The sequence below is a fragment of the Euprymna scolopes genome, chromosome 19, assembly GCF_053919585.1.
Source record: "Euprymna scolopes isolate OS-2025 chromosome 19, ASM5391958v1, whole genome shotgun sequence".
Lineage (NCBI taxonomy): Eukaryota > Metazoa > Mollusca > Cephalopoda > Sepiida > Sepiolidae > Euprymna > Euprymna scolopes.
Genome location: NC_136500.1, coordinates 148,023,436 through 148,038,435, shown reverse-complemented (window position 1 = coordinate 148,038,435; position 15,000 = coordinate 148,023,436). Strand labels below are relative to the sequence as shown.

The 15,000-nt window shown below is 35.5% G+C and overlaps 1 protein-coding gene across 1 annotated transcript in view; it reads right to left on the bottom strand.

Annotated features, from left to right (window-relative positions):
• Nucleotides 1-14,707, bottom strand: part of LOC145240041 (uncharacterized) — a 23,536-nt gene extending 8,829 nt beyond the window's left edge. Inside the window, exons 1-3 of the mRNA XM_080103630.1 lie at nucleotides 14,551-14,707; nucleotides 2,071-2,508; nucleotides 1,055-1,134 (exon numbers count right to left, since the gene is read on the bottom strand). Of these exons, the coding sequence (XP_079959756.1) occupies nucleotides 1,055-1,134; nucleotides 2,071-2,508; nucleotides 14,551-14,683 (651 nt within the window). The 5' untranslated portion in view covers nucleotides 14,684-14,707. The remainder of the gene's footprint in view (nucleotides 1-1,054; nucleotides 1,135-2,070; nucleotides 2,509-14,550) is intronic.
• Nucleotides 14,708-15,000: the final 293 nt, after the last annotated feature.

Here is a 15,000-nt window from a genome sequence, read left to right as displayed (position 1 = left end):
TCTTTTTGTTCCATTTTCTGCGAGTACAGTCAACTGGCTATTTTATTTTATAATTAAAAAAAAGCCATATTGTGAAGGTGGGCTCTCTCTACCGTGCTAGAAAACTAACAACACCCGAAAGTATCCTGTACCTCTATAAGGCAACCATTCGCCCATGTATGGAGTATTGCTGTCATATTTGGGCTGGTGCATCGGCTACTAGTCTCTCGCTCCTTGACAGGGTTCAAAAGAGAGTCGCAAATCTGATAGGCCCTAAACTGGCATCAAAACTTCAGCCTCTGTCCCATCGACGAAACGTTGTATCCCTCTGCCTTTTCTACAAGTATTTTAATGGTGAATACTCTGATGAACTGCAAGCACTTGTGCCCCCACGACGTGAACACCCTCGACAGACCCGACAAGCTTCAAAATCCCACCCCCACACTGTAGAGATCCCTAGATGTAAAAGATCTTTCTACTCCAGTAGTTTCCTCCCCAGAACCGCTAGACTTTGGAATTCCATTCCAGGTCCCTGATTCCCCAACTGTACTGACGTGCAGAAGTTCAAGTGCAACGTGAACCAACATCTTGCTGCCCAAATCCCTACATAGTACCACAGTAGTTGTTGCCCCTGATAGTAGTCCCCTACACCAAAGTGGTAATGTGCCTTGTTTGGAGTGAAAATGTAATTAAAAAAAAAAAAGAAAGAAGAGAGTAATTAAAAAAAAGTTTCTTTTTAAAATTTTAAACCATTGTGCAAGTGAATCAATATCTGTTCCTTTATAATTTATATTAAAAATTATTAAAAAACTAAAAACAATGTGTTGTGTGTTGAATTGGAAAAATCTAAATCTGAAATATTTTAAAAATAAGTTGTTTTTAGCTTTAACAGATAAAAAAGAATTTGCTAAAACATTGTTTTAAATTCGTCATTATTTGTTTCATTTTATTTTTTTATCTATTTTATTTATAAAGCGTTTTAAAAAATATTAACTACCGTGGAATTTCCACGGGTTTTGCTAGTTTATTACTAAATTAGTATTTCCGCTTTGATCCTGCCAATAATTTTACTTACCTCCTTCAGATGAATGTGTCCGGTCATGCTTGATTTACTATCGCCGTTTGGCACAAGGTCACAGTGGGCCTCTTTCAAAGCTACAATTAAGAAGGTTAATGGTTAAAGCTTAAACAACGCTAGTTAGAAAAGAACAACATCAAATTAGCGTAAAATATGCTTATATTGTGTATTTAAATTTTTGAGATGAGGATTAATTATTCGTATTATTTGGAATAATCGGACTACTGTTCTCATTTTTACTGAAATTTAAACAACATTTCGGTCGATGTAACCTCCGACCTTCTTCACATGTACTTAGTGAACTCGGGCATCTTTCTGTTGAACTTGGGAATCCGTATGGAATTTTGAACGGAAGCTTTTATTTAACCCACGTAGATTGCATACTTTTGTTCCATCAGCCATGATCCTTGGCGTAGTGGATATATATATATATATATATATATATATATATATATATATATATATATATATATATAGTACAAAACTTTGTTGAAATTCAAGACTTACATTTTTTCTTCGTTATAACTTTTGTTTATTTCATCTTGGCTTTCTGCATTACAGCCGTTTCGTTAATGGGATGGCAATTTTATGATTTTATGGGTTCATAAAAATTAAAGGAATCGGGTTATGTTGATGTTTTTAAAAGTTGACAGAAAAAGTGACACAAAAAGGATTGGCAGATTTGATTGTGAACCAAGCGGACGCAACGATATACTCCTCTCTGTCTCTCTCCCACTCCTCTCTCTCTCTCCACCGTAACAGAGGAACAACGAGGAATAAAAACGGACTGTTGCTTATGCCAAATGTGTTGCTGTGTATTTGAATTCTAGAGAAAAAGGTTCATAACATAACACTATCTTATTAACTCTTATTCTTAAGTGATGCCTGACCTTGATAAATGACGACTCTTTGTAGCCAAAAAATCATTACAACTGCGTGCGCTTACTTTTATTTGATCATCGAGGGTTTCAATATCTTGCAAGTTTTCTAACATAGACCTCTCATACACTTACTTCTGGAGTGTTGGCGATGGTGGTGATGGTGATGATGATGGTGATGGTGTATCTTTTCCCTGTCATGATCATCGTGATCACCGTGGTCATCGTCGTCCTTGGCGTCGCTGTGGTCATCAAGGGGGCCGTGATGTTCACCATGCTCATCGGGAAGATCGGTGTGATCACCATGGTGATGATGATGTTGACCGAAGTGTTCGTATTCGCCCTCTTCAATAAGTTCGGCGAAATCGTCGTGCATGTCCATGTGCAAGTAGACATGGGCACCGTCGTCGTCGGTTTTCAAGTGCGTGCTCTCATGGTGATGGCCGCCATCTTGATCGTTTGTTTGCAAGTGGATGTGGACACCGCCGCCATGGTGCTCCTCCATGTCATGAACCATTTCCCACAGGTGGGTCAGGTTCGACTCGAGTTTGTCCACGCGATCCGAAATCGGACCTACAAGAAAGAGAAAAATAAAAAGTTATATCTAAAGTCGTATTCCTGTCTGCCTGGTTGTTTATCACTCGATAAACATATATAAAATGTACACTATTTCGCAAATTACTTTTAATACTGAAAACGGGTTTTATCGAAGCTACTGAAAGACAAGGCCTGTTAACTGAAAAATGACGTCACATTGACGTAGCGGCATGTAGGCAACAGGAGATCGCGTTTCTGTTTGCACGTAGTTTATTTTCCTAAAAATAAAAAAAAAACAGCAATTCTCAATTCTCAATTTAGATCTGGACATTTAGGGGGCTAATTTTAATTTAACAAAGTAATTGACGCTATTTTATTAATTAAAAGGGTATTTAATTAAAACTGCATTCAAGTAATTTCATAACATTGTCAATATAAATTGAAGAAACAATACTTTTTTTATTGATAATACAACAAACATTATGTCGAGTTAGAACAAATAGTTTTTACATGGGAATTTTTTCGTTATTTTTATTAATTAAAGCGTATTTAATAAAAAAAAACTATATTTAAGTCATTTCTTGACCTTTGATAACACTGTCAATATAAATTAAAAAAAGTATCCATTTGCATGGATAATGTAACAAACATTATGTTGAATTAATTTTCTTTTTCTGTTTATATTCTTTATGAAGGTAAAACAGATTTTCACATATATCTGTCAGAGAAAGTCGAAAATTTAATGTTTTTTTTAGTTTTTAAAATTGTAAAACAAATAATTTTTTCAGTCTGTTCCCTGAATACTGAATAAAACCTTTCATTGAGTATTTCTAAAGATTTTAAAGTTATGTGTATTTTGCGAAAGAGTCGCCATGTTTTCTTGAGAACGAAAACGTGTAACTTTTAGGTAAAAGCAATATTTTCGTAATAGTTTTTACTTCCTTTGTTCTTTTGAAATATATTTAAAATTTTTGTTTGTTTGTCTTATAAAATTTCAGCTTGTAAATAATTTACGTGACTAAAATAGGAATTAATTATTGAAGAAATGTTCCATTCATTCTAAGACACCCCTTCACAAACGCAAATAGGTAATTTAACTTCAAAATTCATTACCTAATCAGTTTTAATCAACTTTTCTACATGAACTAAAAACAAAGGTTACATTAAACTTTAGTTTACAGAACAGGGATAAAAAACGGACACTTTTAACAAAATCCCACAAACACAAACTGGGTGGAAAAAACAACAAATATACAAAAAAATAAATGTTACCAAAGGCAAGATGAGTTACTTTTCTTCCAACATAGATATTTTTTATGTTGTAATTTATTTTACGAGATTTTGTACTTCAAAAAATGTAATGTCAACTATGCTAGAATAAAAAACAAATGGCGATCTCATTACAGCCATGAGGAGCCCTGATAATCATTCAAAAATCGAAAATTAAGGAAAATATTAGAAACACATCAAATAAATGCCACCATCAGTGCGAAAATTTATATGTTAAAGATATGTTAAAATACAAAATAATAATAATAATAATAATAATAATAATAATAATAATAATAATAATAATAATAATAATAATAAATTGGAAAGGAATACCTCAGGAGAACAACAAAAAAAACTCATAGAAACAAAATTATATAGTAGAAGCCTAATAAAAGGTATAAATACATAGGTAGTATCACTAGTAAGATACTCTGGACCGTACATAGGGTGGACTAAAGAAGAACTGAGACAACTCGATCAGAAGACCAGGAAACTTATGTCCGATGAACAATATACTACACCGAAAGGACGATGTTGACCGACTCTACATGAAAAGGAATGACGGCAGTAGAGGACTGGTTTGCATAGAAGACCGTGTGAATGACATAAAAAAGAACTAGATAATCATTCAAAAATCGAAAATTAAGGAAAATATTAGAAACACTCAAAACAAGATGAGCTATTTTTCTTCCAGCATAGATATTTTTTGTGTTATAACTATCTTACATTTTTTTTTACTACAGAACAAAGTAATGTCTATACATATTAATATTATATATATATATATATATATATATATATATATATATATATATATATATATATATATATATATATATATATATAAGTGAAATTGTTTGTGTGTATGTGTGTGTGTGTGTTTGTGTGTGTACATTTCCCTGCCAAACTACTCTGTCAATTTTCAGTCTACAGACTCGAGATTTGACATAATATGAGTATTGAAAGGCTAGTCCAAAGCACGTGAAGATCTGATCATTTGATTCTAGATTTTGCTCTCTAGTCAAGGGAACGACGTTACGAATACTCCAAATCCGTGCATATATCTGTCCGACTCCTAACGTCAGAGATATCCTGTCATGTTAAAGCAATTAGAGGGCATGGAGGAGTGTAGGTTAGTTTCGCTTTATGCTATAATATCTGGGGAGTTTCCTATGGATAAGAAAGAATCTACATAATGTAAATTACTTCTAAGTTGGTTAGTTGGTTGTTTTACGGCATATCAACCCTTTTTAGGTCATCTAATGCTGAATCCAGTAATTTTGAAGGAAAAGATTTTAATAGAATTTTTTTTTTCAAGTCGGTTTCTATTCAACCCATAGTTGGGATCCTAACAGGTACTACCACTCCAGATCAGAGTGGACCTGGGAGCAATGGCAATTAAGGGGGCTCCATACTCCCCAAAGCCCACAAGCTGGGGCTTCACTATCGGATATATTTTAAGGTCATATCCAGAACCACTTCTAAGTAAGGAAATACATGTGAACGCGAGCCTCATTTGTTTTGCTGAGGTGGGCGCTTGGTTCAACCGTGTTTTTTTGTTTTGGAGGTAATTTCATTTGATTTTTTTAGTTTGAGGGTAGAGTGGGTCGGGCGAAGTGGGTCAGTTTAATGCCAAATATGCTGTTCGAAAAGCATATTAATTATATTAAAAAAAAAAATCAGTTTTTAAAATAAAATTGTTTTAATTTTACGAGAAATGTTAATTTGAGATTTTACAATATGCTAAAAATCTCCAACTTGGGTTATTTTCTTTTTATGTACGAGCGAAATTCCAAGTCTTAAACTTTTTTTTAAAACAAAAAGTTGAAGAACTACGAAAACGAGAGTAGTACCTTTTGTGTTCTGGAATTAATTTTTCTACATAGTAACCACCATTCTCAATACCATTTTGCCGGGAATTCGATGACGCAACTCTGCTTCTGATGGTCAGAGTAATACGAGCTTTCACGGATTGATTTTTCTCCGCTTAGCCTGAACTTAATTACGTTAAAGTTTAATTTGAAATAACTTTTTCTAATTAAGCCGATGATGAAAGTTCTCATACTGTTTTTTTTCTCTCTTTTTACTATTAGGTCCCATTTGACTTGTGACAGACTTCTCTTTGGGCTACTGCACTGCCCGAAAAAAAAAACAATTTTTATTATTTCAGCTGTTTTGAAGGCTTTCCAATCGGATTATATGCATCGTCACGCTGGACTTATTTTGGAATCCATTCTCTCTAAAGAACTATTTTGCATTTCGGATCAACTTGATAGGATTTTCATGCAAGCTGAAATATTATGCGCGGTTTGTTTATATATATATATATATATATATATATATATATATATATATATATATATATATATATATACAATGTATATATATATAATGTATATATATACAATATATATATATAATGTATATATATATATATATATATATATATATATATATATATATATATACATCGTTTACATATCCAGCATATTTTCACTTTTTTATTTGGTAATTTCTAACTACAATAAATTGCGGTTTCACTTAATGCTTTAACTAGCAAATTCTAGCATTGCTACAAATATAAGTTGCTGATTTCTTTATGTCCTCCGATGAGAAGAATAACAAGAATAGCATTCTTTGAAACTCCGCGAAATAAGGACTTTGTAAATTGTTTTTGGAGTATTCAATCGGACGATAAATTTGGATTGTAAAGTTAAACTTACAGTTTTGATTTTCTGTCTCTTATATATATATATATATATATATATATATATATATATATATATATATATATATATATATACATATATATAGAGAGAGATAGATAGATAGATAGATAGATAAATAAATAGATAGAAAGATATAGATATTTAATATATATATATATATTTAATATCTCTTTCTTTCTCTCTCTCTATATATACACATTATATATATATATATATATATATATATATATATATATATATATATATATATATATATATATGAGCAAACAGTTAATGAAATATGTTAAAAAACACTTTGAAATGAGTTAAAAACATATTTAATCTGAAAAGGAAACACTAGATAAATGGATAGTCCTTAATCCGCGGAGTTTCAAAGAAATACTCTCCTCATCAGAGGGTAGGAATTAGCAAAATGCAGGATCGGATTTTGCATGCAGAAGTATTTGATGAAACAACAAATAAGTCAAAGATCTTGCTTGAAAACAAAATAAGTTAAGCAGAGGGAATATGGTAAAGAAAAGGGTGATTAGTTATGTCTCGGAAGTAGAGTGAAAAGCACATCTTATTTTTCTTTTATTAATATTAGTTTTTCCTTGTACACACTTTTTTGTGAATTATTCCATGGATTTCTGCCTTTGGATTATTATGGACCATCTTCGTCCAATTACGGGATTTCTTTGGATTTTACCGTCACTGGATTTTTTTTATCTTCCACCAGACTATCCATTAATGTGTAATCACCTTTTTCTTTACCATATTCCCTCTGCTTAACTTACCTTCTGAACTACACCTTTTGTCGATCAAATTAAGAAATAAGGCATTCAATTTAAAAATTAACGCATTCAAATTAAAGAATATGGCATTCAATTTAAAAAATAACACATACAAATTAAAAACTAACGCATTCAAATGAAACAATATGGCATTCAATTTAAAAAATTAACGCATGCAAATTAAAAACTCACGCATTCAATTTAAAAATTAACGCATTCAAATTAAAGAATATGGCATTCAATTTAAAAATTAACGGATGCAAATTAAAAACTAACGCATTCAATTTAAAAATTAACGTATTCAAATTAAAAAAAATGTGGCATCCAATTTAAAGATTAAGCATGCAAATTAAAAACTAACGCATTCAATTTAAAAATTACCGCATTCAAATTAAAAGTTATTTTTAAAATTTGATTGATAAAACGTGTAGTTAACTAATAAAACTTGAAAATATCGTATACTATACTATGTTACCTATAATAATCGCTCCAAAATCGAAAATTAAACAAAATACTGGCAGAACATTACATCTCTGCACGATTGGTGACATTTATTGATTGTGGTTTCCACGAGTATTTTGTTTAATTCTTGATTTTTGTGCGATTATTGAGGCTCAGCAATGGCCTGAATGAAACCACTATTTTCGTTCTAATCCGACAAGCCTTACACTACCTTTATATTCAATTAAAAAACACACACTTTAAAATAAGTTAAAACGCAAATCACTTATCCAGGTAGATGGAAGAATAACTTATCTTGCCTTTTGTAATATTTGTTACATATTTGTTTTTGTTTGTTTTTATTGTCTTTTCGCTTTGTTGACTATACTGTAAATTGAATGAAAGAAAAAGAGGCAGATTTGCCGTTTAGTTGTCAAAATATCCTCGAACCAGGTAATCACAAAAGGGACACTTAAAGGTCGACACAAGTATCTTAGCAGAAGATTTTTTTTTCTACATGTTTCACAAACTTTAAATGGGTAAAATATAATCACATAATTATTGAAAATGTGATCATGTGATTAAAATTGCTCGGCTGGGTTTGGACCCCAGTTTCGCTCATGGATTCGCCTCTTGTATGCTAACCCCGGTGCTATGGTGGAGGTGAATGGGGTGAGATCGAAGCCCTTCAGGTTAACAAGATCTATCCGTCAAGGTTGTCCGTTATCACCCATGCTGTATGTCATCGCGCTTGAGCCCTTTTTGCGCCAGCTTAGGGTGAATCCGGTCCTTCGCGGGATTACTTTGCCAGGTGGTTCTACCCCAGTAAAGTATACCGCCTATGCCGACGACGTGACTGTGCTTGTAACAAGCAATGCCGAGATTAGAGTCGTCGACATGGAAACAAGACGGTATGCACAGGTAACAGGGGCCATAATCAACCACGTTAAGTCTATTGGCTTACGTGTTGGTGCCTGGAGGGGAACGCCCCTTCAGGGGCCCTTTGGCTGGACTGATGGGCCCTGCAAGCTACTCGGCGTCTGGTTTGGCCCCGACCTCCAGCTGGAGAAAAATTGGTCGGAAGTGTTGAAAGCGGTCAAGACCACAGCTCATTTGTGGTCTTTAACTTTAAAGGGTCGGGCGGAGGTATGCAATACTCATATCTACCCCCTGATCCTATACCGTCTATCAGTGCTTCCACTCCCGAAGTCCTCACTACTTGAACTAGTGCGTGCTCTTTTCGCGTTCTTATGGCGCGGAAAGCAAGCCATGGTTGCTCGGGAGATCTGTTGCCTGCATCCGTCTGAAGGCGGTCTGGGTATGCCGAATATCAAAATACGTAGACACACTCTAAGGCTGATATACCTAGACCGAATGTGTACACCTGACTTAGGGAACGGTGTCTTCTGGATGGAAGACACTAAGAAAGCCTTTCCGGCTTTGGAGAGTGTGCATTCGGCTGAGGGGGAGGCACGCAGGAGGCCCCGAAACGAATGCCATTTCTATCGCGAGTGTCGACAGGCGTTGAAGTTCCTTCAACGGGTGAATGAAAGCCTCTCTGACACCCGGCTGTTGTCTCGCAAAGCGCTATATAGGGTTTTAGTGAGGGGATCTGTCCGAGACGAAAAGATTGAGGAGTTCGGTTTCACGAATGAGGAGCGTCGCTCGATGTGGCCTTGGGCGCCCGGGATGAGCTGTTTCGATAACTACGAGGCATCGCTCACCTGGCTGGTAATCCGAGATGCCCTCTGGGTTCACAAAAAACTTTTCATAGCGGGTTTTACAATGACACCTAGTTGTGTCCGATGCGGAGAATGGGAGGAAGACCTAAGCCATGCTTTCTTCCGCTGCGCTATCGTTCGACCGTTATGTGAGTTAGTTGAGAGCTTCACGGTTCGCATACTGAACGGGCGTTTTTTTGTGCTGGATGCGGTTTCCCCGTGCTGCAATTGGGCGCCGAGTATGAAGAAAGAGGAACGTTATGTTTTTCTGTGTTTGCTAGCTGTTATGAGAGGCGTGATTTGGTCGACACGACAGAAGGAGGTTTACGGAGATGAGACCTTCACTGCTCCCCAGCTTGTTCTCATGTTCAAGCATCGGTTGAAAATGCGAATTAAGCTGGAGAAGGTGAAACTCACTCCTGTGAATTTCAACGAAAGGTGTGTGAAAGCTTCGCGACTGTGTAGAGTGACTGGAGCTGGCCTTGAATTCGTTTCTGATTTGATTTAGGTCAAAAAGGATTTTGGGTATCCTGAACTAACAAGACATCAGTATCGGACCGATTAGTTTAGTATGGGTTAGTTAGGCTTTATTGTTTGATTTTTTTTAACTTAGCTAGAGTATGTATGTATTCATCGTCCCAGTCCCTCTTTTAGTTTGCCCTTGTCCCCCCCTTTTTTTCCCCCCACCTTAGGTTCGATAACCCCCATTCCCGACCCCAATTAGGTGATGGATGGACTGCTTTGTCAGTGATGCAGGTCGTCTTTGTGGTGTTTATTCAATAAAGTCAGTTTTCGTGTGGACCTGCGTCTTTTCGACTGACAAAGCTTTCTATCTGCCACAATTAGTAGTGGAGGGCTCTTTTACTAACTACTATTTTTTCATTGTAAATATTTCATTCTTTTTGTATATAATTTTTTTAGCCCCCCCCCCACATCATGTATATATCATTTTTCGGGTTATAATTAGGATTCCCATAGAGTGATTCTGGTATTCTGGTGAAAGAGTCTAGTTAAGTTAACTTTATGTTAGATAGGTCCACATTAACCCCCCTATTTTTGGCCTTGTGCCACATTTTGTGTATATTTATGCAAATAAATATTAACACCAGAGCGACCCTCGCCTGCTCGGTGACGTTTATCACTGTTTTCAGTTGTAACCTTTTTACGTTGTTGTTCCAGTAATACATTGTTTAAACTCTATTCCGTTGTTCTGTTTTCTTTGTGGCTTATTGCAAGACATAACACTGGCGACATTGGATTCGGAGAACGTACTCACGTTTAAAAACAGTGTTCTAAAAAACTAAACACTGACGACATTGGATTCAAGGAGCATGCTAAAATCGAAACCAGTAACGACATTGAAAAAAAAATACTCGCGTTGAAATAGTATTCTAAAAATACTAACGACGTCGAACTCAAATGTTATCAAGCCTAAGGAAGTGTCTAACATGACACTTGCAACTGAAAGGTTCACGGTAACTAAAAAAAAAAAAGACAAAAAAAAACGCAGATGATTACGGGGGTGAAGAGTTGAAAAGAAAAAAAAATTCGTTACGACTTTCAAAAAGAAAAAAGGTTCATCGCGACTTAGAAAGGTAAATTTTTATACTTTTGGAAAAAGAATTCGTCACTTGTGGTTTTCGATGCTAAAATCGGGCGTTTTTTTTTCTCTGGAGAAAAATATACACTTGATTTTTTTTTCTTTAGACAATGAACTTTTTATATATTTATATTTTTTTCTGTTCGTTTTATTGTCTGGAGGAAGAAATAAGAAAGAATAAAACGGTTTTGTAAAATTAGCGAACGTTTTGAAATTGCTAATGCTGACAAAGCAAAATGGACGAATTGAAAGAAGCGTTGGGACATTTGACCAAGTTGCATATCGATGCCGCAAAGCGTCAGTCACAATCCGAAAAACACTAGACTAAACGTCAAATACGATTCGAGGAACAGCAAAAGGAATTGCAAAAACAGTTAGCGGAATGTCAAATACGAACCGAGGAGTTACCGAGGAGAAATTATTAAGAATAATGCGAACGCGGAAAGCAATTCAGCATTTTCTCAGAATACAATATGGACCGCGAAAGACAATTTTAAATACGAGGAAGAGTAAAAATCATTCGCAGCGTATTTCCGGCGTTATGAAGATTTTTTTAATATTGACTGCAGCAACTGGTCTAATCAAAAGAAAATCAGACTTCTACTACGAAAATTGGAAATGGCTGAGCATGATAAATTTGTGGATTACATCGTGCCAGCAGATATATCATTCAATGAGACGGTAAATTTGTTAACAGAACTTTTCTCGCCGAAAACGTCTGTTTTCCATAAGATGTGGAGATGTTTGAATGTGGTAAAAGACGATAATGACGATTTTGCCACCTACGCAGCTGTAGTGAACAAACACTGTGCTGACTTTAAGTTGTCTGAACTAACAGCAGACAATTTTAAATGTCTTGTGTTTGCGCAAAGGTTAACCTCGGGAAAAGATGCGGAAATCAGGCGCAGAATCCTTACAAAATTAGAAAATGAACCGAACTTAACACTTCAAAAATTGACTGAGGATTGTCAAAAAGTAGAAATTATAAAAAAAAAGATGTAATAAATATCAAAGCAGGCATCGCGAATATAAAAAAAGTAACTAAGAAAAAAACCGTCGAAATGGCACACAGACACTAACCACCGAAACTCAGAAAAACTAAACGCACCGAGCGCTTGTTTCAGATATGGTGGAATACGTTGGGTAAGGGATTGCCCATTTTTTTTACAAAAAGATACCATTTATGCAATAAGATCGATCATAAAAGTTCGCACTGTGGGAAAACTACGAATAGAAGCCGTGTACGTCAAACCAGAACTACGGACGTCGCAGATGAAAATCTACGCAAATATGTAATGGTTAACATTTTCGGCCAAATTCCAATTAGACAGTGGATCGGATCTTTCAATAATAAATCTCAAAACGTGGAAAATATTACGAAAGCCGACTATGTTAAAAACTAACAGAACGGCGACGGCCGTTAATGGTAAAAAAATTCATTTTGAAGGTGAATTAATTACAAACGTCACTTTACGGGGGAAAACAAAAAACTAAGATTGTATGTGCTAAAAGACAGTGAAAACCTGTTCAGTTCTGACAGCATGGAGGAGTTTCGTCTCTGGGATGTTCCTATATCCACATTCTGCAAGAAAATAGATACCCGCCCAGCAGAAACGGAGAAACTTATAACTTGTTTTAAAAAAGAATTCACAAACGTATTTACTCCTGGCCTGGGGAGATGTACAAAAATGGCCGCAGATTTTAAGTTGAAATCTGGCACACAACCGGTGTTTAAAAAGAAACGTAATCTCCCGTTCGCTTCCCTGAACAAAATAAATCAGGAACTAGACAGATTAGAAAGCATCGGTATGCTGGCTAAAATTGAATATAGTGAGTGGGCTGCTCCGGCCGTTTACGTAAAGAAAAGGTCCGGGGAAATTCATGTTTGCGCCGACTTCGCGACCGGAGCCAACTTTTCACTATCCATTACCTAGTCCAGAAGAAGTGTTCACGAAATTAAATGGCGGCAAGTTTTTTTCTAAGATCGACCTACAGATTCCGGTAAACGACAAAAGCGCTGACCTCGTCTGTATTAACACTCATTCGGGGTTTGTACAGATACGAAAGACTCGCGTTTCGTATCAAAGTGGCACCCGCAATATTCCAGCAAGTAATGGATACTATGCTGTCCGGCTTGGACACCGCAATCGCATATCTTGATGACATTATCATAGCAAGCAAAAGCAGGGAGCAACATGAAAAACATATCAGACAAGTATTCAGTCGAATACAAGATTATGGATTTAAGATCAAAGCAGATAAACGCGAGTTCTTTTTACAAACAATTAAATACCTGGGTCAAATAATCGATAAAGATGGCAGACGCCCAGACCCAGAGAGGGCGACCGCTATTAAAGAAGTGCCGGCACCAGTAAACATAACTCATTTGCAGAGTTTTTTTTTAGGTTTGGCAAATTATTACCAGGAGTTCATCCCAAATATGCACAAATTGCGCGCACCATTTAATGAATAGCTGAAAAAGGATATGGCTTGGGAGTGGACAGAAGATTGTCAGACATCATTCCAAGAAAGAAAAAGAATCCTGACTTGAAAACTATTCATAGCTCATTTCAACCCGCAGTTGGACATAATAATAGCTAGCGCCTGCTCGGTGACGTTTACTACTCTTTTCAGTTGTAACCTTTTTACGTTTTTGTTCCAGTAATACATTGTTTAAACTCTATTCCGTTGTTCTGATTTCTTTGTGGCTTTTTGCAAACCATAACAGTACCCCAAATTTCATTTTTATTGGTCAATGTTTTTAATTTTAAATTATAAAATAACACACATTTAATCATTTTAAAACTTCATCTTGCATTATATTTTTTTTTAATTAATTAAACAAAACGGCTAATTTAAATTAAATTTTAATCACATGATCACATTTTCAATAATTATGTGATTATATTTTGCCCATTGAAAGTTTGTAAAACATGTAAACAAACTTCTACTCGATACCGGTGTCGACCTTTAAGAGTCCCTTTTAATGATTACCTGGTTCGAGGATATTTGTACAACTAATCGGCAAATCTGCCGAAAAAAAATTTCAAGGAGCTACTAGTTCTATTCGTTATTTTCAACTCAACTCCAATCTATGCTCTTTGCAAAACATTCACAGCAAAGACTCGCCTAGCTACAATCACCATCAATAATTTCTCTCACAGTGTCTGTACTTAAATCTAATCGAAAATTCCATGAACCGAGTTTTTTCTAGAATTGCTTGCCTCTGGAACTCTGTACCACTGGCCTGCTTTCCAGCTGACTACAACATGGTCATGTTCAAGTCTAATTTAAACAATTCTAACAATTCAAGTCTAATTTAAACAAGTTCCTGCTGAACCATCTTCTTAAAACATCAAAGTCTACACAATTTCCACTACTACTGATCACTATGCTGTTATCTCACTGACCTCCTTACACTCATTGACTTTATCCTTGAGTGGCCTTCAAGCCTTGATAAGTGGTGACTCCCGTGACAAAAAAAAAAAAAAGAAAGAAAATGTCAACAATTATAGTTACAAAGAAAGAAAACGTGTACTTACCCGCAGACACGGCCGCAATGAAGAGGCCTAGCAGGAAGAAAGAATTCATGATGTTTTTTTTTTTTTCTTTTTGGCAACTTCTCTCGGCACTGATGTTCACCGAATCCCCAAAGATCTGATCATTGCCTTCCATCTGCCTTCGTGTTTTATAGAAAGCAGAACTTAACAACGTGTCATTCGATGGACGACCACGTGTTCTTCTTTAGGTCAACGCAGATTGGATTTCCACTAGCAAATCTACAACGCATTAGTAATATTATTTATAGCTTGTGTTTCGTCAAACATCTAGTTAAGACATTCGAATGGGCGGAGATGGTTTCAAGATGAAAGATCAAAACAGCAGCAGCAGCAACCGTTTATTACTAATAATCTGTCTGAAACCGAAAATATTGTTAAAAGTACAACTGTACTATGTTTTCATTCTGAATTCAAGTTACTATAACATTTTTT